Raw genomic sequence first — 27185 nt, 5'->3', positions numbered from 1 at the left:
TACATGGTGGCGTTACATGCGAGAGTCACCTCAGAAGCCTACCACCTGGAAACAGTTCAAGGAGCTTATGGTCACGACCTTCGTCTCGGCCCTGATCCTTGAACAGTAGCTTGCTGAATTCTATTCACTGTCACAAACAGGTACGGTCCAGGAGTACTTGCAGCGTTTTTGGAGACTTTCTTTGTTTGTATAGGATATTTCTGAGAAAGGGAAGTTGCTGCGTTTTATACAAGGCTTAGATCCCTCTCTAGCTGCTGATGTGAGAGCTCACAATCCTCTAACCATTGAGCGAGCAGCCCAGCTTGCTGAGGTGTTTGAGCCAAAATATGCTAGCAAGTACAAGCATGTGTCACATAGCTTCTATGGTACTGCTTATGATGCTGACAGGAAGACAAATTCTGCTGATTGGATTGATAAGAAACCAGCAGCTGCTTCCTTCCCACGATATCCAACGGTTCTTGGAAGTAAGATGCCATATGCAAAGCCATACAGGCCCATGGATGCAAAGACAGGTGTCAAACCCAGTGCTGGTTTTGGCAAATCAGAAGTTAAACAACATTCCAGAGCCATAATGGACAGTAGGAAGAAGGCAAATTTATGCTTTAGGTGTGGAGAGAAATGGACACCTGAGCACCGAGATGTGTGCAAAATGAAGAATGTCAGCTCAGCCAAACTCAGCATGATAATTGAATTATCTGATGATGATGAAGTGGCTGATGTAGCAGACCCCCATGATGTCTCTCATGAGGAATTGACAGGAGTTCATGATGCAGATGAGTCTCCTGACACAGATGCCACAAAGGGGACTGCTTTTCCTTTTGATCCGGGTGGGGCTATTGAGCAAACCACTCATGTGATGCATGAGATTGATATTCAGCCTACATGTAGCAGGAAAGGCCGTAAGCCAACACTCTCTGTGTTGGAGCATCAACCTACAATGCCTTTTCCTGTCAGAGGTGATGCTAATGGTAATGTTCCTGTGGATGATGAACAGATTTATTGGGATGCCCAGTCTACACTGTATACCATCTCACTCCATGCCTTGATGGGTGCCAAAAGTGCTGACACAATCAGGTTGAAGGGAATGATTAATGGCAGATCTGTCCATGTATTGGTAGACAGTGGTAGCACTCACAGTTTCATTAATTGTAGAACATTGCAAAGATTGGGATTAGTTGCTACAGAGATAGACCATGGTCTGAAAGTGGAGATCGCGAATGGACAGCACATGATCAGCAGACATTGTTGCCAGGATGCCAGGATCAAGTTTTCTGATCATTATGAGTTTGCAGGTGATCTTTTGGCATTGGATATGGGACCCATAGATGCTGTCCTGGGTTGTGATTGGCTGAAATCCCTGGGGAAAATCAGTATAGATTTGAATGCTTTATCTCTTGAGTTTTGCCACAAGGGTAGAACTGTTACATTGCAGGGCATTGTGAATCAGAAATTGCAGGTCATTTCAGCAAGGCAGCTAGCTAGGGAGCTCAAGAACGAAAGTGCCATTTATGCATTGAATGTCTCCGTACCTCAGGAGGCTGGTATTCCCCATGTGGATAATTGTGAAATGCAGAAATTGCTCTTAGAATTTGGGGATGTGTTTGCTGATATGCCATCTCAGTTGCCCCCAAAAAGAGATGTTGATCATGCCATAGTCCTGGAACATGGTAGTAAACCAATAAACAAGGCCCCGTACCGACTCTCTAAGGTTGAACGGGAAGAAGTGGCAACACAGGTGCGAGATTTGCTTGAGAAAAACTTCATTGCTCATAGCACCTCGCCATTTGCATCTCCAGTACTCCTGGTGAAAAAGAAGGATGGCTCTTTTTGTATGTGCATTGATTACAGAGAATTGAATAAGATCACCATTAAGAACAGGTTTCCTATTCCCAGGATTGATGACCTGCTGGATGAACTCAAGGGTGCTCAGTATTTCACGAAGATTGATTTGAGGTCAGGTTACCATCAGATCAGGATGAAAGATGGTGATGAGCATAAGACTGCCTTTCGTACAGAAAGAGGATTATATGAGTTCAAGGTGATGCCTTTTGGTTTGACTAATGCACCAGCCACCTTCCAGGCACTCATGAACAAGATCTTACACCACCTTCTTTTCAAATGTGTGCTGGTATTTTTCGATGACATTCTCATTTATAGTAAGGATGCACAGGAACACATTGACCATGTCCGACAAGTGCTAGAAATCTTGAGGATGCATCAGCTTTATGCCAAGGCCAACAAGTGCACATTTATGGCAGAGGAGGTTGAATATCTTGGTCATGTTGTAAGCAGGCACGGAATCAAGGTAGACCCATCTAAGGTGAAATGCATTAAGGAGTGGTTGCAACCACAAAATACCATGCAGCTCATAGGTTTCTTGGGTCTTGCTTCTTTTTACAGGAGATTCATTAGGCACTTCGCCAAAAGGGCTGCCCCTCTCACTGATTTGCTGAAAAAGGATGCCTTCCAATGGTCAGAAGCAGCACAACTCAGCTTTGATAACCTCAAGGATGCCCTTAGCAATGCACCTGTATTGGTGTGCCCTAATTTCTCACGGTCTTTCATTATTGAGATGGATGCCAGTGGCAAAGGTTTAGGGGCTGTCCTAAAACAAGAGCATGGTGTGATTGCTTTTGAGAGCAGGAAGTTTAATGCGAGAGAAATGAATTATCATGTTTATGATCAAGAGATGCTGGCAATCTTGCATGCTTTTGCAAAATGGCACCACTACCTGTACGGTAGCAAGATTAAGGTCAAAACGGATCACAGGACACTCAAGTACTTCTTAACGCAGCCTACTTTATCCATGAAGCAGAAGAGATGGCTGGCTGCAGTTCAGTCCTATGATTTTGACATTGAATATAGAAAGGGGAAAGAGAATGTGGTTGCTGATGCCTTGTCCAGGATGTGGTCATGCAAACTATCTGCCATTTCCACGCTTCATCAGGAGTGGATACTCGGGATTCAGGAGGAATACATGCAAAATTCTGATGCAGCTCCTATTTTTGTGGAGTTACAGAGGCCGTCCAGCCAAGGACATGTTCGATTTCAGCTCTGCAACGGACTGTTATGGTGCAGCGACAGAATTTATCTTGTGCCAGACTCCAAGTACAGGTTGATGGTATTACAGGAAATGCACTCATCCCCTATGTCAAGGCATACGGGTATCACAAAAACATATGAAAAAGTCAAGGAGAGCTTTATTTGGGATGGTTTGTGGCGAGATGTGGTTAAGTTTGTCAGTGAATGTTTGCCCTGCCAACAAAATAAAGTGGACAGCCGGTTACCCGCAGGCCTTCTGCAACCGCTACCCATTCTTGAAGGCAAATGGACTCACATTGCCATGGACTTCATTACAGGCTTGCCTTCTACAGATAAGGGTTGGGATAGCATATTTGTGGTGGTTGACAGGATGACTAAGCAGGCCCATTTCATACCGACTAGGACTCGGTACTCCGCTTCACAGGTTGCCTGGCAATTCATTGAGTATAGCGTGTCCCTCGTGATATATCGCATGACACTGATGACGCTGCTCAGTATGAGCAAGTGCCTGCCACAGTGGTTGCATCCACCGGTGGTGCAGAGGTTCCTTCCACTGAGCCTCTCTCTCCTGCATCCCAGGAAGTGCAGGCAGCGCAGACATAGTTTCTGGATGCCCTTTCCTCTATGCTCCAGGGTGCTTTCCGCCAGATAGGACAGGAGTTCAGCCAGCAGCTTACCACAGCCATGGCTATGCAGGATACCGCTCTTGTCCAGATGGGATAGCAGATTGGTCAGCAGATCACATCTGCTATTGCTATGCAGGATAAGGGTAAGCAGCCCGCACCCCAACAAGGGGACCATTCAGACAGTCAGGATGTTTTGTCTGCTCCATGTAGGGGTTTTATGGCAGATGCCCATCATGCCTATGAGCATCAGACCCCAGCTTGGGGATTATCTGGACATAGATGATGCATTTTCTGTGCCACAGAGCACTTTCTTGTAGGATGTCAGGCCATCTTTTGCCTCTCAGCTTTCTGCATCTATGCAGGCTGAGCCGTCTCTTTTGGGCCGACCTATTGGTGTGCATCCAGCTAGTGCTCCTTTCACCGCACCAGCGAGTATGCCTGGAGTTGGCTTGGGTTTATTTGGCAGCCCACACCCCTGGGAGAGAGGTAAGTCCTCTTCTCAGCCCTTTGGTATGCCATCATTTCGGAGAGATGCATTTGGCAGAGAGACCCAGCCCGGGGTTCATGCACCTATCGCTCCGCAAGCGATCACATATAGTCAGATGCAGCCAGGGCATCAGATGGCAGCGACTTCTACGCAGCAGGGGGCTGGTGGTGGGCAGCAAGCCACTTTTGATGACATGTTGGCAGATTCTTTGCGTTCATACAGGGCCCTACCTGAGGCCATCAAACTTGAGATGCCCTTCTCCGATTATGTGAAACTCAAGCGTGATGATGCCCACACTTTTGGAGGTTACACACACAAGAATCATGCAGCCAAGGATATCAAGGACAAACTCATAGTGCATAAGTTTAAAGAGGACACTCGCACTCCCAATGAGTTGGAGGAGTTGCTCACGAAGTTGGAAGACTATTTCCGCTTCTACCCCAAGTCTGAGGAGAAGCGCATCATTTTTGCAGGTATGCATATGCAGGACTATGCCCACACATGGTGGCGATACATGAGGGATTCGCCTCAGAAACCAACCACTTGGAGGGGTTTCAAAGAATTGATGGTCACTACTTTTGTATATCCACTTGTATTGGATCAATACTTGGCTGAATTTTATGCCTTGTCATAGACCGGTGTGTGAAGATTTTTGAAAACCCCAAACTCGTCTTGTACATATGTACATGTGTGATGTTCAACTTGTGTGTGTGCTTGCTAGTGTTCAATCAGATCTTGTGTAAGCAGCTTTCGAGTATAGCATGGTATCCAGTGTGACGGTGTTGATTGTGGGTGACATATGTCCGTCATAGTAGTCCTTTACCAAGTGTTCATAGGGTCATGAGTGATGTTTCGTATTGTGGTGAAGTCATGGGAGCACTCATGTACTCCGTGTGGGCATCATGGATGTGTGGTTATTTAAAAGCTTTGCTGGAGTGTATGTGCAAGGGAAAAGGTGAGCCTAAGGTTGAAATATAGGCATTAATGGCCTTGGTCTAAGTTTTGGGGGAGCTTTGAGAGTGGTAAAAATGTAAGCATGAGGTGCCTAATGAAAGGTGACGTGGTTAATTTTGAGAGAAGGAGGCCATGCATGCTATGTAAAGAAGGAAGGAGAGCTTCTGGAGAGAGAGAGAGCATGTACGTGAAACTTGGGTGTGAAGGAGGATTGGGAAAGTTTTTTAGGAGCACACAGAGAGTGGACACGCAAGCTGAGAGGGAGAAGGAAGTGTGGATGGAGTTCTCGGGAAGGATCTGGACTGAGAGGTGGGGGGGAGTCGTTGAGCCTGGGGATCTGGTGTTTGTTGTGCTGAAGGAGAGGGTCTCGATGATGGAGTGTGGGAGGACCACAGATGAGGAGAGTTCCGTGAGTAAGAGAGGCTACATGGTGACTGTGATGACATGTCAGGTTACGGGTGCTCTTGATTGAAGTCTTGGGAAACCTGGCTGTGGGATCTTAATAGCGGAGGCTTGGAGGAGACATGCGACGCGAGTCCATGAGTTCCATGGAGATCTAGAGCTTCTTAGTTTGGTGCATTATGGCGTGGTTACTGTGAAGTGGGAGAGCCTTGCAAGAGCTAGGTGATCCGTGAGGCGTCTCTACTTTGCTTGGCTGGGAGCTCCTGAGACGAAGGAAGTGTGAGCTCTATAAGGTAGAGGGAAGCTGTGATGCTATTGTGCAGCCGAGAGTGCTTTGGAGATGGAGGGCGTGCTCCATGAGCAAGGGCAAAGTGTCTCTATTATGCAGTACAGAGGTCCGTGATCTCCATGAGCTCCATGAGAAGGAGATAGCTGCGGTGCTGGGAGTCATTGCGTGAAGGCAGAGACGGGCCATGGGACAGCGTAGGTAATATATGAGCGGTGGCTGTAGTTTAGTGGAAGAATTCCACGTTGTGTGGGCAGGGAGAGCCTTGGAAGAGCTCTGTGTATTCTGAGAGCAAGGGAGAAACTGCAGTGCTCTAATCCCTTGAAGGTGATGTGCGATGGCTGTCCTGCTTAAAAGTTCAGTGATTGTTATAGTTGTAAGGAGTTTGGGCTAGGCATGTCTATTGTGCTGCTGGAGGTCCTTCGGGGAAGGAGGTACGTGAGCTTGCATGAAGGCATCGACTGTTGCTATCGATGGGAGTTTGAGTTGGGCTGTGGGAATCTCTTTTGAGAGAGCTCAGAGACTTGGCTTGGGCATCGCTAATATGAAGGCGTGGAGGAACTTGGACGATGAGAGGATGCGAGCTAGAGCTTTTGGACTTAGATATGGGGTCGCTATCAAGCAGGCCGAGAGTGCCTTGATTGATGTAATGTGTGCTCTGTGAGCTGAGAAGCTGAGTGGCAACTATAATTTCATGAAGGCGACGGGTGCAGATGCAGGGATCTCGACAGTGAAGAGCACTATTGATGGCAAGCTATGTCGGGTGTTTTCCTCACTTCAGTTTTTAAGGATCTCAATAGGAGCTTGAGGCTGGCTGGCTATAGTAAACCAGGTGTCCATTGTTGATTATAGAAGAAGCCTTGCTTGTGATGATGAGGCTATGGGCAGCATGTAAATAATGAAAAGTGAGCTTCATGGAGTCCAAGGTGCTATTACATACATGCTTGTATAGTTCACAGTGTGGGTTCTCTCACAGGGTGGTGTTTGAGCATATGCTACTTGAAGTCAAAGAGAGCCGGGATTGTTCTTCACGGATTTAATCAAGGAAGATATGAGCATGGTTGTTTATACCTTGAGCTGTCAGGAAGTGTACATGGCATCTAAGCAGTTCTAAAGTTGTCATTTTCTTGAGTTTCATGTTTCATGGGACTTCTATGTATTTACTCAGCTTGATCTCAGTCAGTAGGAGAGCTTGTCTTGAGCGGTGTAGTCCTTTGGGTTCTTTTTGAGGTTGTTTGGCTTGGGAGGAAATGTGGCCAGTGTATGAATTGACTGTAAAGGGGTGTAGAGACAAGGATGTTGAATGAATGGCTTTTACCTTCTGATAGTGTTGTTCACTTGCTTTAAATGTGATGAGGGTGGCTGTGAAGTCGGTCTGAGCTCTACTGCTTTTGTCCATCCACCGGTACGGCCCAAGAGTACTTGCAACGCTTTTGGAGGCTTTCCCTATTTGTGCAAGACGTATCGGAAAAGGGAAAGCTGTTGCATTTCATCCATGGGTTAAATTCTTCTCTCGCTGTAGATCAAGGCACATAACCCTCAAACAATTGAGAGGGCAGCTCAGCTTGCAGAAGTATTCGAGCCTAAATATGCTGGCAAGCACAGAAATGCCATGGGCAGCTCGCATGCTACGGGGTATGACGCTGAGTCGAAGCCTAAGTTTGTGGAGTGGACTGACAAGAAATCTGCAGCAGCACCATTTCCTCGCTTTCCTACTGTCTCGGGTAGTAAGATGCCGTATGCCAGGCCTTACAGATATCCAGATGCCAAGCCTGGAGGCAAGCCTACTGCTGGAAATGAGCAGGTTGAGATAAAACAGCATGCACGGGCAATAATGGACAGCAGAAAGAAGTCCAACTTATGTTTTAAATGTGGTGAGAAATGGACTCCTGAGCACAGGAATGTGTGCAAGATGCGCAACAGTGGTACTGCCAAGCTCAGTATGATCATTGACCTCTCAAACGACGAGGAATTGTTTGATGCCCCAGGTTCTTTAGATAGGTCTCAGGCTGAGATGGCAAATACACATGATGCAGATGAGGCTCCTGACACTGGAGCCATGAAGGGCATTGACTTTCCTTTTGATCCTGGTGGTGCTACTGCGCATGACACTCATGCTTCGCATTCGTATGAGATTCTGCCCACTAGTGGCATGAGAGGCCGTAGGCCAACACTCTTTTCTGTGGAGCATCAGGATGCGATACCTTTTTATGCACGGAAGATGCAGGTGGTAATGCTCCTGTGAACGAGGATGAGGTTTATTGGGATGCCGAGCCAACACTTTATACTATTTCCATGCATGCCCTAATGGGTGCCAAAAGTGCTGATACTAACAGATTAAGAGGGATGATTAATGGCAGGATTGTGCATGTGTTGGTGGAGAGCGGTAGCATCCACAGTTTGGTTAACTGCAAGATCTTATAGAGGGTTGGACTGATTGCTACTGAGATAGACCATGGGCTGAGAGTAGAAGTGGCCAATGGACAGCATATGATCAGTAGATCTTGTTGCCAAGATGCAAGGATTAAGTTCTCTGATGACTATACATTTGCAGGTGATCTCTTGGCACTTGACATGGGCCCAATAGATGTTGTCCTGGGCTGTGATTGGTTGCAATCACTGGGCAAAATCAGCATGGATTTCAATGCCTTAACACTCAGCTTTGTCCACAGGGATGGATCAGTTACATTGCATGGTATTGCAGCTCCTTAATTGCAGGTCATTTCAGCAAGGCAGTTGGCCAGAGAGCTCAAGAGGGGCAGCGCCATATATGCATTAAATGTGTTAGTAACTAAAGAGGGTGGCATTCCCCGTGTTGATGATTGTGATATGCAGAGATTGCTCTCAGAGTTTGCAGATGTGTTTGCTGATTTGCCATCACAGTTGCCTTTGAGAAGAGATGTAGATCATGCCATACTCCTAGAACTTGGCAGTAAGCCAATCAATAAGGCCCGATACCGACTCTCTAAGGTAGAACGGGAAGAAGTGGCAACTCAAGTGAGGGACTTACTTCAGAAGTGTTTCATCACTCATAGCACTTCTCCTTTTGCATCCCCTGTGAAAAAGAAGGATGGTTCTTACCGTATGTGCATTGACTACAGAGACTTGAATAAGGTCACCATCAAAAACAGGTTTCCAATCCCTAGGATAGATGACCTGTTGGATGAACTCAAAGGTGCTCAATTTTTCACTAAGATTGATTTGAGGTCCAGCTATCATCCGATTAGAATGAAAGCTGGGGATGAGCACAAGACAGCTGGGGATGAGCACAAGACAGCCTTTCGCAGAGAGAGGGGAGTGTATGAGTTCAAGGTGATGTCTTTTGGATTGACCAATGCACCAGCTACCTTCTAGGCACTCATGAACATTTTGCAGCCTCTCCTTTTCAAATATGTGCTGGTATTTTTTGATGACATCCTCATTTACAGCAAGGATAAGCAAGAGCACATCAAACATGTCAAGCAAGTGCTGGAAATTTTGAGGTTGCATCAGCTTTATGCTAAAGCCAGCAAATGCACTTTTATGGCACAAGAGGTTGAGTATCTTGGTCACATTGTGAGCAAGAATGGCATTCGAGTGGATACTGCAAAGGTGAAATGCATTGAGGATTGGCCGCAGCCACGCAACTCTACTCAGTTGAGGGGATTTCTAGGTCTTGCTTCCTTCTACAGGCATTTTATTCGCAAGTTTGCCAAGAGGGCAGCCCCTCTGACAGACCTTTTGAAGAAGGATGCTTTTCTGTGGTCTACAGATGCACAGTGCAGCTTTGAAGACCTGAAATTTGCCCTCCCTCATGCTCCTGTGTTGGTATGCCCTGATTTTTCACGTACTTTCATTGTGGAGGCAGATGCCAGTGGCAAAGGATAAGGGGCTATGCTAAGACAGGAACACGGGGTAATTGCTTTTGAAAGCAGGAAATTGGATGCCAAGGAACTAGATTATCATGTGTATGATCAGGAAATGTTGGCTATCCTCCATGCTTTCCAAAAATGGCACCACTACCTGTACGGTAGCAAAATCAAGGTTAAGACAGATCATAGGACACTCAGGTATTTCCTTACGCAGCCCAACTTGTCAATGAAGCAGAAGAGGTGGCTGGCTAAGGTTCAGTCTTATGATTTCGACATCGAGTACAGGAAAGGGAAAGAAAACGTGGTTGTAGATGCCTTATCCCGTATGTGGGCTTGCAGTTTGTCTGCCATTTCTACCATCTACCAGCAGTGGATTCAGGGTATTCAAGAGGAATACATGCAGGATTCTAAGGCATATCCCATATTTGTGGAGTTACAGAGGCCATCAAAAGCCAGGGGCATGCTGAATTTAAGCTGCATAATGGGCTGTTGTGGTGCAAGGACAGAATTTATTTGGTGCCAGATTCAAAGTACCGACTGCTGGTCTTACAGGAAATGTACTCATCTCCTATGGCAGGAAATGCGGGTATTACTAAGACATATGAAAAGGTCAAATAGAGCTTTATCTGGGATGGCTTGTGGCGGGATGTAGTTAAATTTGTCAGTGAATGTTTGCCTTGCCAACAAAACAAAGTGGACAGCCGGTTACCCGCGGGTCTGTTGCAGCCATTACCTATTCCAGAAGGCAAATGGACAGTGTACTCTTTTTCCTACCAGTGGGACTGCTGCTGCTCCCCGCTCCTCCTGCTGCCCTCCCCTCGACTCCCCCTGCCTCCCTCCTTGACTCCCTTCCTTGCTGCTGCCCCCTCCCTTCCCCTCTCCGAACCCTCTCCTTGCCCCCCGCGCTGCTGCTGCGCTACCCCCCCGCTGCTGCTGCACTACCCCCCTGCTGCTGCTGCTGCGCTACCCCCCTGCTGCTGCTGCACTACCCCCTGCCCCCCCCCCCCCCCCCCCCCCGGGTGCTGCTGCGCTGCCCCCCCCCCCCCCCCCCCGGCGCTGCTGCCTGTGCTGCCCCCCCCGCTGCTGCTCCCGCGCCCCCTCTGCACTGCTGCTCGCACCCCCCCCCCCTTCCCTCTCCTCCTCTCCCCCCCCCCCTCTCCTCCCCTCCCTCTCCTTCTTTCTTCCCCTCCCTCTCTCCTCTTCACTTGTCCCCCTTTCCTGCTGTCCCCTCCCTTGCTGCCCTCCCTCTTCCCCTTCCAGCTCCCCCTCCTTCAACCTCCCTCCTCCTTCAACCTAGACTCGCTCTCTCTCTTATCTCCCTCCTTCCCTCACCCTCTCCCTTTAGGTGTACCCCCTTTTTTTGGGGGTCTCCTAGGGATCAGGAAAGCGGACCGAGTTTCTTTATTGTGTTCGAGTCGGCCTTACCCACCGCGATTGACGAATGGGCACCCATTCAGTCAATCTATTACCGCACACACTGGCCGCAAGAACCGTCACATTTTCAAAAGATGAGCTGCAGTAGTTGCAAAAGGACTTCGAGCATGAGTGTTCCACGACGCTCTTCGCACATATCTTTGGTTCACACCCCTCCAGATCACAGGCTAGAGATTGGATGCTTGCGGTGCTTCCCCAGGAACTCGTCCCCCACCTTAAGGATGTTCGTTTGTTGGGACGAGGTTTCTTTCAGGTGTGCCTAGATTCCCCAGACGTCACGTGAGACTTGCTACAGGCTGGGTTTCTACTTCTAGGCTACAGGAGGATTTTTTTGTTTCCCTTTCAACTGGGCTTTGACCCAGTTGAAGAGGACAAACAGGGAGCTTCTGTTTTCATGAGGTTCCATGGTCTCCCCTCAGTTTATCATCGGCTTCTTTCAGAAAGGACCGTGCTGCCCTGATTAGTTGCACACTTCACGAGGCTACCCTCCAAATCTTTCCCCACACCACACGGTCCATTAGACCACCACCTCTTGGTTTTATACCCTGCAACAATTGGTACGATGCAGAGTGCAAGGCTTATCGCCGACAGCTCCGCCGACTTGAAACCAAATGTCACCTCCCGAACACACTAGACAGAGTACGCAAGTACCGATGTCTCGTACATCGGAAGAAGCAAGTATATCTTCGTCGAAATGAGGAGGAGCCGCTGCACATCTTGTACAGCAACAACTCTAAGGATTTTTTGCGGAGATTCCTTGAGCGTAGGTCTCCATCACCGCTCACCAACACGAGAGTCTGGCACACGTATGCACACCATCTTTATGATGTCCCACACCAGCCCACCACTCCAGATCTCATACACACACCTCGCCCCACCACTTGCACGTTGTTCATCAGAGAGAGACAATGCTTCCACTCTCACTTCTAGGACCCTCGGACCAAGGCTCTTCTCTTCGACTCCTTGGTCTGACCAGCCGGTATGTATGGCAGCCCTTGTTGGGAGCCTCATATGTCAGAGATAGAGTGGACACGGGTGGAGCGCCTGCAGATCCTCATGCTCTCACGGATGATGCAGGGGAAACCGTATGTACCACATCACATCATTCAAGCTGAGTTTGGTGCTTCTCCACTCCAGCTAGATGCAGCCTTTCAAACCATCACATATCTACACCGGGTTAGATCATATTGGGGACTGCACATTAGGGAGACAGATGTTGCCATGGTTGGCTCTCGATTCCTCCTTGAGGTTGGCAGTAGAGGGAGACGAGCGATGCTGGTATGCACGGACTCACAGATGGTTTGTGAGACTAGGGTTCCACATCGATAGGATACCTCCTTTTCAGTGCAGTTTAGATGCCCCTCCAGTACTCCCACCCACCATCCCGATCGGGCTACACACCAACCAGGTCATCCGGGAGGATCTCCTACAGCTACACACCTTTAGGACCTGGTTGGAGCCAAGGGAGCTTCCAGTGAAGCTGAGTTTCTACAGAGAATACTATCTTCGTATTTCGGAGGAGAGATTCATCACACCACCAGGGTACACTGAGCTTCATATGCCTCACTCACTATGGATCTCCATCGGACAGTTTTGGGTATTATCACACCACCTCCGCATAGAGAGCGGCAGAGCAGAGGGGATTCCGAGGGAGCATCGCTTATGCATATTGTGCGAATGTCAGGAGGTTGAGTCGGAGGAGCATTTTATTTTCAGGTGCCTAGTGTACTACGAGACCCGAGGTCGCTACCACTGCCTCTTTAGAGACAACTCCAGGCTCCTTTCCAGATTCCTCGCCTACCCAGATCAGAGATGCCTCGCGGCTTTCATTCACGAGGGGGTCCGACACAGAGAGTACTTACTTAGGCGACGAGGCTTGGCCACATCATCAAACACCTCTCAGAGCAGGATCGCAGAGTTCTCCCCATCGAGTGACATTGATCGTCCAGTCTCTAGCTGCAGACATGACAGAGACCCCGACCCGACGACCACAGCACAACACACGAGACATCGAGGGGACACACAGATCACTATGGGGGACCTCCCGTCATTGTTAGACCCGAGATACATCCCACGGGAGTCACGGTGGCTCTGGTCTTGCGTCAAGCCTCGTCTAGGAGACCGAGACGCACGGCACCCCTTGACGGGCGCCAGCGTCCCATCACCGGCTATGCACCAGCCAAGGTGACATGACATATGGAGAATTTCGCTCCGCTCCAGTCCTTTTCTTTTTCATTGGTTACATCCAGATGTATTTGATTATGTATGATCAGACTTATGATTCAGCACAGGTAATGATGCTCGTTTCAGTAGCTCCACCCTTACTGTGATTTGTATCAGGTTTTCTTTCAGTCTCATAGATCCATCGGTCTTCTGAAGACTCTAATAAAATTTATTTCTTTTCTTTCTTTCTTTCTCAATGTCAAACATATAAACAGAAACATCAAGATCTGCATACCTTATCTCAGCGACACTCTAAGTTGTCACCAAGAAAAGCTCCTCTTTTATTGTGACCACAATGGCTGCTGGCTTTGACTCCTCCAACTCTTTGTTTTACCCTACCCTTCTCTTTTGGTAGGCTTTCCCTTTCTGTAGTCCTTTGCAAAATGTCCTAGCTGGTCGCAGTATAAGCATTTCTTCTTCTTCTTGCCTCCACCAGATGAAGAGTCCTCATCATCAGTTTTATTGTTGTCAGACTTACCATTGCCAGGCTTGCCCTCCCCCGTGCATTTGCTCGTCTTGCTCAAGAAAGGCCTTCTTATCAGACATCGTACTTCTTGTCCCGAGAATCTTCTTGCAAAAGTAAAAGAACTCGCTCCTCGAAAGTCACTGGTGCCAACCTTTGTCCTGCAACCATGGTTGTAGCAAACCCTTTATAGCTCGTTGGAAGCATGCCAAGCAAAAGCCTCACATTTTTTTGCTGCTCCAGTGGACAGGTAATCCTAAGGTAGTGTTTGCTGCTTGATTCTTGACCTCCTTGATGCTTCCATCTGCAGCCAACGGTGAAGCAGAACTCTCCTGTGATTCCTGTCCTCCTTGCTGCTATGTAGGCAGCCCAATCTGAGGACCTCTTGAGTGTTCTAGACCTCCACTGCTGCTGTGTAGGCAGCCCAATGTGAGGCACCAAAGACTTTGTAGAGTGAATGTGGAATTTCCCCCCTGGGACCCTTTATATAGGGCTGGAGCCCTGTAAATCTGCCCGAGCAGTCAGTCTGTAGACTGGTCAGACTTTCTACTGGAGGCAAATGTCTGCCCAACTACTGTGACCTGTTGCCACATGACAGTGCTCCATGATTTGCCTGTCTGTTGCACCTTTTCTGCCCTGCCCTGTCCTGCCAATCAGCTCCAGATTGCTCCTGTTCAGTGTGCAGGTCTGCAGACCTGTTTGCAGCCCTCTGACTAGACCCTTGACAGCCCATCCTTGCTGTCCATGCAGTGTTTCCTCTGCTCCAGACTAGTGTTGACTCAGTCGCAGTCATCTGACACCTGTCCCTGCTGTATATGCTGCCCACATTGCAGCTTGCATGCTGTCCATTGCCACCCCTGCATGCCTTCCCAGATTCGCTCCCATGGCAATCAATCTCTTTGCCCACGTGGCATCTCCTATGTGCTATTGGTACACCTCCCCCAGGGTGTCACAAATAGGGAGGTGACCTAGATAAACCCAACACAATATAATAGGTGAACAAGATTACATCACTAATTGTGGCCGTGTGAACTTCTAGGGTGTGGACGCATTGATGCTAGCCAAGAAGAGAGAGTGATACTGTGAACATGCACTCTATGATCACATCATTGTTGCAGTAAGAGTTGTGCTAACAACAAACATTATTCATAATGCTTAGACCTGGAAATTACCAGATACCCTCTCATATAACTATTTGTTTCCCTCAATGAAGAGGCTGAGCTATTACATCTTGGTCCCATTGAAGGGGCTGGATTGTAGGGCTGAGGCTATGCTGGGCTAATCATGGCTCGGACTGTAGGGACCTGCTGCTGCTACTGCTGGAGCTGATGGATAAATGTGGGGAGAAGACCCTTTTTTTGTAGATTCTCCTGGACTGGCCAACTCGAGAGCCTGGCCATCCTGTCACAGATTGGACAACCAATCTATGGGAGTCTGTCTCTGCCAACTGCCACATGGCAGCAGCCAACTGGTGCCATCTGCTTGCCCTGGCCCGACTAGATCTGGGCCTTATAAATAGCCCAGACTATTGCTGCTGGCCCTGTCCTTCTCTGATACTGCCTACCACAGACAAATGGCCCAGGTTGAAGGATGCCAATTATGAAATCTCATTTCGAATTGGAAGCTAGCTATGGTTGGGTTAGTTAGCGTTTTGTCACTTTGACACAACCCCTAGTTTTGCTTATCCATCTTTTGCAATACCACTGACGTTGCTCTCCTTTCTACTCACATTTGGTATCAGAGCAGCTAAGCTCCTGGATCCCTTTCAGCCCACCTAGCTCCAGTCCAATGTCTATACACAGCCTGTGAGCTGTTCTGTCGTCAGCTCATCAGTACAATTATTGAACGCCACCAGTACGCTGACGCTGCTCCAACCTGCAGCTCTTGCTGCTGTGCGTGTGCCGTACCTTGCTGCTCCGTCCGTACAGCTCAGCTCCATGCTGCTCCGTCCACCTGCGTGGAAGTTGTCTGTACAGCCGTACTACGACGTACGGCACAACATCGTACCAGCCTTCCGTACAGGAGCTACCTGCGTAACACATTCATACAGGCCCGTACTTGATATTTTGTACAAGTCCATGTGTGACCTGCATTCATTGTTCCATACAGCTCTGCCTACACAACAGTACAGCCTATACTGTACAAACTGTTTCATTTCACTCTGCCTCATCATTTGCTTTGTCAGGGTCTCCTTGCAGGATCCCTTTGCAGGTGCATTGTGCAGTGTGAGCCATTGTTTGGCCATTCTATTGGAGCAAAAATTTGGGGCATTTTGTGTACGTGACAGACATTGCAATCAGTTTGCAAAATCTGCTCCAAAATTTGGGGTTTTTTTTTTCAGAAGTGGGCAGTTTGCATCAATATCCCAGCACAGATTTGTGTTGTGCACCTTCATTCCCAGAAAGGGAATTTTTTGGTTGGTATTTGCTGCAAATTCTTTGGCAATTATGGCCCATAACAATCCCAATGAAGTGTTTGGTGTCCTCACACAGGAGGATAAGTAGGATGGTACCAACTACTATCTATGGAGTTTTATGGTTCGCAATATCCTAGTTGGCAAACACTTATGGGACTATGTCAATGGGGATGAGCCTCGGCCAGAGAATGCGGTTACACCTGCCACTCCTCCTCAACAAGGTGGAGGAAGGGGTAGAGGACAAGCCCAAGGTGCAGGACAAGTGCTAGCTACAGCAGCTGCTGCAGCGGTGGCTCCTAAACAAGATAAGAAAAGGTGGATTTACGTGATGCACTAGCACTTTCAGCTATCTCTCTTTCTGTCAAAAGGTTTATCATCCCGCACATTCGGTCATGCAAGACCTCAAAGGTAGCTTGGGATATTTTGGAGAGTATGTTTTCAGCCTGCAATGATGCTAGGGTCTCATTCCTGAAGAGGGAGTTGACTCATACTCATATGGATGATGTCTGAGTACCTCACTAAACTTCAGGATTTGAGAGAGCAATTGTTGAATATTGATGATATCATTCCAGATTCAAAGATGGTTACTACCACTCTGAATTCTTTTCCTGAGTCTTATCTTAGCTTTCACACCTCATTGAATTTGTCATTGAGGGAGGGGTGGCAACCCTCTCACTTTTCATGAGTTGATAGGACTTTTGTTGCAAGAAGAACAAACCAAAAAGAACATGGCTTCACGAGCTGGTGAACATGCAATGCTTTCGAAATTCAAGCCCAAAGCGAAGGGACAGCATAAGCAGCATGCAAATCAGCCTTCACATCAGCATAAAGCTGATTCTGAACAGCCTTCTCACAAGGCTAAGAATGATGCAGAGAAACCCAAGAGAAAGGTGATTGTTATTATTGCAAGAAGCGAGGTTACTGCATCGAGGAAAGCAAGAAAAGAATTGCCAAGGAAAAGAAAAAGGATTCTAGTATGGCTGTCACAAATTCAGCTCCTCATGCACATGATGGTGGTGATGCTTCAGCCAACTTAGTGGAAGAAGAGTAAGCCTTTCTGACTTACAGTCCTGATGATCAGATGGTTGCTCCAGATATTACAGCCAACTCTAAGGATGACTCTTGTGCTTTTCTGACTTGTAGATCCTTCTAAGGAATTGTGTGCTTTCAATGTCAATGAGACATTGAATATTTGGTACTTTGATAGTGGTGCCACCAAACATATAACTTCCAAGAAGTGTTTGTTTGATTCTTTGCATTCATCACCCGCTGAAAAAAGGGTGTCTTGTGCCAATAATTCTTCTTATTCCGTTCGTGGCATTGGTGAGATTGTACGTACAGCCACAGAGGGCACAAATTTCAGAATTCATGATGTGCTTTATGTACCTGGAATCAAGAAGAATTTGCTTTTAGTGTCCTCTCTCAATAAAATAGGATTTCTGGTTGACTTTGAAGATGACAAGTGTGTAGTCCGAGATAGGGAAGATGACTATGCCTTGAGACTATCTGACACACTGTTTCATGGTCTTTTTCAGTTTGATGTTTTTAAGAAAAGACCAGATGATGCACTTGTAGTTTCTACTCCCATAGCTGCTATGCAGAATGCAGAGTTATGGCATGCTAGATATGGGGCAGCTTGATGACACTTCAAAAACATTCTATGGTTGATGCTTTGCCTCCTTTGGAGTCACCTCCCCCTCATGCTTGTGAAGGGTGCATACTTGGGAAGATGCACAAGTTTCCCTACAAGAAAGATGGTGCAGTAGGAGCTGTTTGAAAATTGCAGCTCATTCATAGTGATGTCTGTGGTCCCATGAGGACTCCTGCATTGAGTGGTTATCTCTATTATGTCGCATTCATTGATGACTACTCAAACTACACTTGGGTTTATGGTTTGAAGAAAAAATCAGATGTGTTTAAGCATTTTTGACACTTTGTTGCTAAGGTTGAGAATGAAACCAGCCTCACGGTTCAAATTCTACGCACTTATAGAGGGGGGGAGTATATGTCTCATGAATTTGAGGCTAATTTGAAAGAGAAGGGTATCACACATTAGCGTATAGTGAGGCTTACCCCTCAGCAAAATGGGAAAGCTGAGCGAAACAATCGAACTCTTATGGAGATGGATAGATGCTTGCTTACCAGCAAAAAGTTGCCTCACCGGTTTTGGCTTGATGGTCTCATGTGTGCCAACTATATTTTGAATCGGGGCTTACCCCTCAGCAAAATGGGAAAGCTGAGCGAAACAATCGAACTCTTATGGAGATGGATAGATGCTTGCTTACCAGCAAAAAGTTGCCTCACCGGTTTTGGCTTGATGGTCTCATGTGTGCCAACTATATTTTGAATCGGGATCCCACTAAGGCTTTGAGAACAAAAACTCCTTAAGAAGTTTGGCATGGCAGAAAGCCTTCAATGGATCATTTTCGTGTCTTTGGATGTGTTGCCTATGCCCATGTGCCTGTTGAGTTTCGACATAAGTTGTCCGATAAGGCAAGTGCATATTTGTTGGGTATAGTGCAGAGAGCAAAGGTTACCGTCTCTACAATCCTGCTTCATGCAAGATTTTTGTTAGCAAAGATGTAATCTTTTCTGAAAATTCAGCACATACACATGCTGAATTTAATGTTCTAGCTTCTTCCACCTCGGATAATGTTTTTGAGGGATTGCTACCCATTGCATTGGGTTCTCGAGCTGACATCCCTCCTCAAAATCAGATTTTACAGCAAGCTCCTCTTGTTCCACATGCCCCGATTCAGCCTCGAGCTGATTTAGTTCCACCACAGGCAGTGGAAGATGCGGTTAGCCAGGAAAGGACAGAAATTCAGGTTGCCAAATCAATTCCTCTGTAGAAAAGGGGGTAGGGACAGATTTGGAAAAAGGGGATAGACTAGCAGAAGGAGAGAGAGATAGGGGAAGAAGGGAGGAGAAGGAATAGGAGAGAGAGAGAATGAGGTAGGAAAGAGAGGGAGAGATTGAGAGGGAGTAGGGAAGAGAGAGAGAGTGAGTGAGCGTAGGTAGGAAGGAGGGGAGAGTAGATAAGATTAGATGTCACATCCAAAAGTACATAGTAGGGGGTGGATGGAGACTTATATAGTCCCTCCACATTTTCCACCTAAAGGGCCTCTAACTTGGCCTCTTTTTCCCCTTCATTACAACCATCCCTTCCCATAGAATTTTTCCCTCAAAATTTCATATGCGGGCTGTTAAATAGGTCAGCAAACATCAAATAATAATTAGCCCGGTAGGAGATAGGGGTTGTCCTGGACAATGCTCTCTGGCTACCATGGGTTCTCATCCTCAGGGAGTCCCTACCACTTGATAAGATACTCGGTGTAGACTTTGTTTCGGAGTACGTGATCCCTGAAACCCATGATGCACTCTGGAACATAGAGTATGTGGCCCTCCTCATCCATAGGTGGTAGCTCAGGAAGGACTTGGACATGCTGTCCGACATGTGGCTTCAGCAAGGATACATGGAAAACATTATGAATCCTGGAGGTCTTGGGTAGCTCCAACTCATACGCCACCTCGCCAACTTTGCGGATAATCCTGTAGGGACCGTAATACCTGTGAGCAAGCTTCGTGTTGGTGTTACCCTTCAGCGAGCTATAACGGTTCTTATGGAGGCGCAAGTGCACATAATCCCCTTCTTCAAAAGATAGATACCTCCCACGTTCATCCGCATACTTCTTTTGGTTGGCTTGGGCATCCTGCAGATTCTTTTTAGCCAATTGTAGAAGGGCATCCATACTCTCCAAGTCATTTCTTGCTTGCGGAGGAGGCAGGTTATGTGGAGATAACAGACGTAGTGCTGCATGATGTGGAGGAAGAACTAGAGCTGCACTTGCTGAAATACCACAGCGAGAAGCTGGCCATTGTTTTTGGGCACATGATGATGCCACCTAGAACAACACTTCGTATAATCAAGAATCTCCGGGTATGTCCTGATTGTCATTCTGCCATAAAGCTCATCTCCACTATCCTTCAATGTGAAATTATTGTGAGGGATTCTTGCGGTTTCCATCACTTTAAAGAAGGGATGTGTTCGTGTGGAGATTATTGGTGACAGTTTCTACAAGACATGTTATCAGGCACATCCTTCACCAGGAAGAGAGCAAGATTTTTCACAGCCATGTCTGCAATTAAAGATGGCATACCCACTGTGCATCCATACATAGCCTCGAACAGGCTCATGCCAATAGAGATGTGCTTGGTACTGTTGTAACAAAATTCAGCAAGTGCCAACCACTTATCCCAAGACTTCTGTGTGTCATGACAGAAATGCCTCAAATACTCCTCCACCCATTTGTTCACCCTTTCTGACTGTCATCTGTCTCAGGGTGGTAAGCAATGCTAGGTGTAAGAGAAGTACCTACTGATGTAAATAATTCTTGCCAAGAGTGACCCATAAATTTTGCATCTCTGTCGTTGACAATCTCTGGAGGGAAACCATGATGCTTGAAAACATGCTCGATGAACTGCCAAGCAACCTGTGATGCTGAATAACGGGTCTTAGTGGGTATGAAATGGGCCTGCTTTGTCATTCTGACAACCACCACAAAAATGCTATCCCATCCCCGCTCTGTGGAAGGCAACCCTGTGATAAAATCCATAGCAATGTGAGTCCATTTGCCTTCTTTTTTGTTTTTGCAAAAAGAGACTTCTATTAAGTATTAAAGAAAACCTTTAGAGCAAGCTCCATACAAGATACACCATGCAATGCATGAAAAGCTCAAGAGCTAAAAAGAAAGGATTGTGGCTGATAGTGCCATCTCAATCCAGTAGAACCCTCCAAGAAAAAGGGAGAACCCCTCCAAACTCGAAGAAAAAGAGTCCTCCTAGAAGAGGCTGCCCGTGAAGGGCCCTGCATGCTAGCCCAAGTGGCTATCAACATGTGAACCGTGTCAAGTATAAATGGATGCTCAAGTATGTGTGGGTGTGTGGAAGTATGTGTGGGTGTGTGGATTTGTATGTGTGAGAGCATATTTTTATACTATGGTCTACACCCACTGTTGGGCGCTGATGACGTTAGTGGGGATGTCATAGTAGCTAGTCCCTGCTATGCATGATGGAGTTTATGGTTTTCAACCTTGTGAGTGACTATCATGAGATTGAAACTGCACTATGTTGTGTTTTTAGAGGATGAGTTTGGGAATGTTCCTGGATTCATCTAGGTATATGTGAACCGTGTCGGTCCAAATACCCGTGAACACTTGTGATGGGTGTATTTGCGTGCCATCCAGTGCCTCTGTACATCTAGCTCTCCAAATGTGCCAAGAGGAAATGCTAGCCAAAATCTCCCAAGAGGTGTCCACTGAAGCATGGGAAGCTCTGAAGGGAGTAAGTGGTACATTCTGAAGAGAGCAAGGCTCTATCACCTGCCTGCGTGAAGCATGGGAAGCTCTGAAGGGAGTAAGTGGTACATCCTGAAGAGAGCAGGGCTCTATCACCTGCCAGCAGACCGAGAGTGCCCAAGAAGAAGGCTCACCCTCATAAAACACCTGGGACCCAGTAAGGGATAACCATGCGATCGAGCCCCAAGTCATGAAGAAAGGGGAAGTATGAAAAATGCTGAGTATCCGAGCAACCCCTTTCCAAACAATCCTTGCCTGACTGCAGTCCCAAAGGCAATGTCGCACTGACTCCTCTACAAAATGACAGCAAGGGCAAGTGGGATCAGCCTCAAATCGTGATCTCCACTGGTTCACTCCAATCCCTCCATGAATAGAAAGCCAAATGAAAAGAGTGATCTTTCTATTTCTGAGGGATTTCCAGAGCCTCCTTCAAAAATTCCTATGCAAATCTGCGGTGATGAAGAAGTTGTCCCAGTGGGGGGCTCTAGAGGGAATCCAACCCCTAATGCTCAGCTGCAATCTCCTGGCATTACCAACCGTGAAACGAAAGAAGGGAATCCCCCTCTCTTGGTGCCCATGATCTATCCACTCCCACTCTCCTGGGTCCCACTGCAAGCACCTGATAGGTGCACCTCCATATAACCACAACCTCTAGGATCCCAGGGCCAAGACCAGAGGGTCAGGGTCTAAGTACCACTGCAAGCCCGCTCCATGGTCCACAAAACGAGCAATCCTGACAGGTTGAAAGGCAACCTCTAGAAGGATATCATCCATGGATGTAGAGAGTATACCTCCATCCCCAACATCAAAGACCAGCGCATCTTCCTGGAGACCTCGAAGAGTGATCACCTGTAAAGGAACTACTATCCTCGAAAAAGCTCCCATCCAAGTGGTGGAAGTAATAGGCATCTCAACTGTCCATTCCACCGGGATGGCTGCACCTATCTGCTGAATCCTGCGTGCTACTCCTCTGAGGTGACTCACTGACTATAGTCTCTAATCCTCAGGTAGCCTAATAAAAGCCTTCCAAGTGCCTACTGTGTAGGTGGGGCCTCTCTCCCATCTAGACCACTGCATGTAATGGGAGGTGCCCAGTGGTCTGCCATGCTCATCAAGTATACTATCCTCCAGCAAGGGGAGGATCGGTTCATGTATCCTATTCGATTCGCTTCTCGCCAATTGCTCGAAACTGAATGACGTATCATTCACCGTCTCGGTGAATGACTGAGGGTCTTTGTGAGAGAAAGTTAAGTATAAATTACAAATAAGAAAGTGACCTGCTTATGACAGAGTAGATTGGAGTTTTTTGGAGGGCACCCTTCTACGCTTTGGATTCACTGATGTTTGGATCAGAGGTGTTTCCTCTTTGTACAGATCATCCCATAGCCAGGTACTTATTTTGGTGGGGTAAGGGGTGAGAGATTTTAGATTTCGAGATCAGTCCGTCAGGGATGCCCCCTTGCTCCTTTCCTTTTTTTATTCGTGGCCGAAGCTATGAGTATCTATGTTAGATCTCAAGCTGACATCTTTGGGCTGAGACTTCCCATCAGAAGAGAAGAGGAGCTGCTTGACAGTGAGTTGGCTGATGACACAGCGATTTATTTGGATGCCTCTCCATAGACGCTCACTTCTTTCAGGACAGCATTGGATTTATTTTGCTTGGCGGCAGGGGCGCAGATAAATTGGCATAAATCCAATGGCTTTTGGATCAGTGATGAGGATACTCCAGTTTGGGGGCTTGACATAGGGTTCACTTGGGTTCAGAGGGGTGTGCCTATCAGGTATTTGGGCTGCTAGGTCGGCTTGGGTATTTCTACCACGCAGCAGTTTGCTCCCGTGTTGGAGAGCATCAGAAGGAAGCTTCTCTTTTGGAGCTCAGCCAAGCTGGATCTTGCCTCTAGAGTTGTGGTGGTCAACCAGGTCCTCTTGGCCACTGCCTGGTTTATTTGTTCATGTTGGTGCCGTTCTAGGGACTGCATCATTCAGCTCAGAAGACCGATCAGGAACTTTCTCTGGAGTGGGCTTGATGGCACAGCAGATGCCTTAGCCAGAGTGGCTTGGGAGACCCTCATCCTCCCTACACAGGATGGGGGGTCTCAATATTATTGATCCAGATTTACAGTGCAGAGCTTTACTTTGCAGGATAGTGGTGCGAGGACTTATGCCAGGACAGGAACTGTGGAAGGACTTTCTTATCAGCAGCATACAGAGGTGCACACCTTCCTCAGGAGGAGACTGGATGAGCAGTGTTAGATGGATCTTCACCACAGCACACCTCAGGTCACCTTCATCCCCTCTCATGAATGCCATTCTGAAAGCTTGGGCTAGTTTCAGAAGCTCTCTTCGGAGGATTCCTCCTTCCTTCCGGGAAGAGATTGATAGGCAGCCCATCATGTGGAACGACAGTATTTTAGATGATCTTGGCAGGCCACTGGGTACCTCACTCTACATGCAGTGGGCCAGGTGGGAGAGGGGACCTGCTTCTTCTTTGGGATCTTGGAAAGCTTTCCGTAGGCTTCCAGAGGAAACCAAATCAAGGTTGACAGGACATCTCAGAGGGAGTGCAGGGAGGATCTTGCAGATTGAGGCAGCCCTTCCAGAGGCTTGGATAGACACAGATGATATGCCTCTCACTTCCTCTACTTGGGCAGGTACTTTCTCGAGAGGCGGGGTTCCACTTCAGGTCTTAGCCTTCCGAGATGCACAGGAGGATGCTTTGGTTTTCAGTGTCCAGGATGGTGGCAGATTGCTCAGATCTACAGAGGACATCTTGCTTGAGTCTGCTTTTCAGCCTATCAGGGTTGTAGGCCTTTTGATGCAGGGATTAGATTCAGAGTGGTTCTTAGACCCTGACCCCCAGTTACTCTCCACCGGGTCTTGGAGGCTGTGCCTCTATGGAGGAGTTCCCATCAGGTATTTACAGTGGGACCCCGGAGAGTGGGAGTGGATTGACGCGGGGCATCGAGAGAAGACCATCCCCTTCTTTCGTTACACGGTCAGTAATGCCAGGAGATTTCAGCTCAGTAGTAGAGGCTGGAGACCCTCCAGAGTTCCTCATTGGGAGACTTTTGGTATTACTGCGGATCAGCAGAGGTACTTCTGGAGGAGGCTCTGGAAACCCCACAGGAATAGAAAGATCACTATCTTCTTTTGGCTTTCTATCCATGGAGGGATTGCAGTGAACCTTTGGAGGTCCAGATTCGGAGCCGACCCTACTTGCCCTCGTTGCCTTTCTGCTTCGGAGTCTATTCAGCATTGCTTATGGGATTGCAGACAGGTGAGATTGATTTGGATGGGGATAGCCAGGATCTTCAGTCACTTTGCCCATTCCCCACTTTTTATGACTTGGGGCTCGGTGGCTTGGCTTTCTCTTACAGGACCTCAGGTTTTCTATGAGGGACTTGACTCCTCTCGGGCCATTTCGGTTTGACGTCATCGGGTTGAGTTCTGTTCGTTGGATGTGGTTCCACACCGTCCTTTTACAACTGTACATGCCTCTGTGGATACTTCTTGGGAGATTATAGCGAGCATAGCAGCCTGGCATATTTGGAGAGCCAGATGCACAGAGGCTATGGAGGGTACTCAGGTTCATCCCTCGCACACATTGGCTAGTATCTGGACAGACATCGTACACACTCTGATGGCCGTATGGACGGGTATGCAGGGGGACTCCCGTGCAGCCTCAGCTAGGAGGGCTTCTTTCTTAAGGGAATGGAAGGATTCTCCTTTCTTCTCTGAATCTACTACAGGGTTGAGATGGCACTTTCAGCCTCAGCCTTGGCTTCTTTCCACCTCACTCTGAGGGGTTTTTTAATTATCCTCATGATTTCATGATGTATTCCGCTTTGAGCTTGCTCTCGCGGGTTTTTGTTCTTACTTAATAGAAGTCTTTTTCATGGAAAAAAAAAAAGGTGGGCTGCTGAGGTTGTATTGAGGGTGGGGACAGCATGATCTGAGCAGGGGAGTGGTATGTAGGAGTAGCGAGGCCGGACGAGGTGATGAAGGATGGCTGACTGAGAGGTAGAGGTGATACGAGGGGAAAGTACTGTGGAGTCGTGGCCGGTGGGGCCAGTGGTGAGGCTACTGGAGAGGAGACCTGTGATGATGATGCAGGAGAGGGGGAGGAGAGAGGTGGCATAGATGATGAGGCGGATGATGGTGGTGAAATAGTGGTGGTAACCATAGAGGTCGAGGATGTGGTGAGCGGCATGGGCTTTGGGTGGGCCCCTTTCTTGTGGGCCACGGTGCTGTCCACTGTCAAACCGCTCCGGTTGTTGCGTTTATTGAAGTCCTCCAGATTGAGTTGCTTTTGTGTTTTCGCCTTGTCACTGTTCCCCTTTCCCATCTCCACGCGCATGCAAATTTGGACCGAAGACCGAAGAGTCTCCCACCTAGTCTTCTATCGTCATCCCCCTGTTCCCTTCATTATGGGGGAGGCAGCAGCGGGCAAAGAAGGGATTGTAGGAGGTCGGGTATGAAAGGTTAGAGGGACCATAAACCTTTGTGGAGAGGTTGAGGATTGCTCAGATTGCTCTGGGAGTAAAGCTGATATCACTCGCATGAGGGAGGTCTCGTTTAGAGGACCTCAAGGATGAGAGTCAGATCGATGCAAGGACACTAAAATGGCACTATAGGTTTACATAGGGATGTTGTGGGTGCCTCCAAGAGGTACCTGGCTTTTTTAAAGCAAGCGCACTCATGAGTGGATTCATCGTTGTATTCTTTGTGCATCAGACTTTAGTAGCATGCTATGGGCAAAGTTTTTGCTTTATGTTTCTCAGGTGTTCAGGGACCAGACGGTGAAAGCAAGCCTGGTAGGTAGAGTGGGAAGTTTTGGTGCTTCTTCAAAGTTTGGTTGTAGGTTGCTGGAAGGAGAATTTTTTGAACCTTTTGAAGCCATCATGGTGGAGACAAGGGCATCTACCAGTCAAGAGAGTACTAAGTTGAGAGTTCATCTGGAGCTCATGGTGCAGGATATCTGGAAGTACACTTGGCTTTGGAGATCTGTGTGAAAGAGCCAATAGGATCTCACTGTTCAGGTGAAGGACTTGGTTGTGATATAGCCAAAGTGAAGAGTTAGATTGCACGTTGGCAAATCTGGGAAGGTATGCAGGGTTGCTGCATGGGCAGAATGCAAGCTATCATGTGGGTAGCATATACAGCAGGGAGAGCTGTTGGATGATTGTGTCTGAGTCAACACCAGTCTGGAGTAGAGGAAACACTACCTGGACAGCAAGGCTGGGCTGTCAAGATGTAGTTAGATGGCTGCAAACAGATTTGCAGAGACCTCCACAGCAAACAAGAGCAATAATCTAGGGTTGATCTACAGGTCAGGGGCAGGGCAAAAAAGGTGCAGCAGACAGGCGCATCATAGAGCACTGCAGCATGGCACCAGGTCACAGCAGCTGGGCAAACATTTGTCATAAGAGAAGTTCATGCTCTAAACATGGTGAGTAATCAGTACAAATGGATTGAGTAGCTGAGGTGGATATTGAGATCATCACGTGTTTGGGTTACTCCTACATGTATGCAAACCAAAGATGGCAGACTGAATCTCATATCATATTGCATGCAATTTTGCATCATCGTTGATCTAAAAGCTACTTATGGGAGGAGAGCAAACCCCCATGCATAGATAATGTGC

At 47.6% G+C, this 27185-nt stretch overlaps 2 protein-coding genes across 4 annotated transcripts in view; both read left to right on the top strand.

Annotated features, from left to right (window-relative positions):
• Positions 1–27185, top strand: part of PFI (tubulin folding cofactor E / Pfifferling (PFI)) — a 129187-nt gene that overhangs the window by 97059 nt on the left and 4943 nt on the right. The window lies entirely within an intron of this gene.
• Positions 723–26553, top strand: LOC147901548 (uncharacterized). The gene is made up of 2 exons (XM_087375117.1): positions 723–1735; positions 26323–26553. The coding sequence occupies exons 1-2, from the start codon at positions 857–859 to the stop codon at positions 26551–26553; spliced, it is 1110 nt and encodes a 369-aa protein (XP_087231243.1). The 5' UTR covers positions 723–856.

This window comes from Dipteris shenzhenensis, chromosome 5 (genome assembly GCF_047967505.1).
Source record: "Dipteris shenzhenensis isolate YYH24624 ecotype China chromosome 5, Dip_SZ_1.0, whole genome shotgun sequence".
In the NCBI taxonomy this organism is placed as follows: domain Eukaryota; kingdom Viridiplantae; phylum Streptophyta; class Polypodiopsida; order Gleicheniales; family Dipteridaceae; genus Dipteris; species Dipteris shenzhenensis.
The sequence above is the reverse complement of the archived record's forward strand: the minus strand, read 5'-3'. Positions and strand labels throughout refer to the sequence as shown.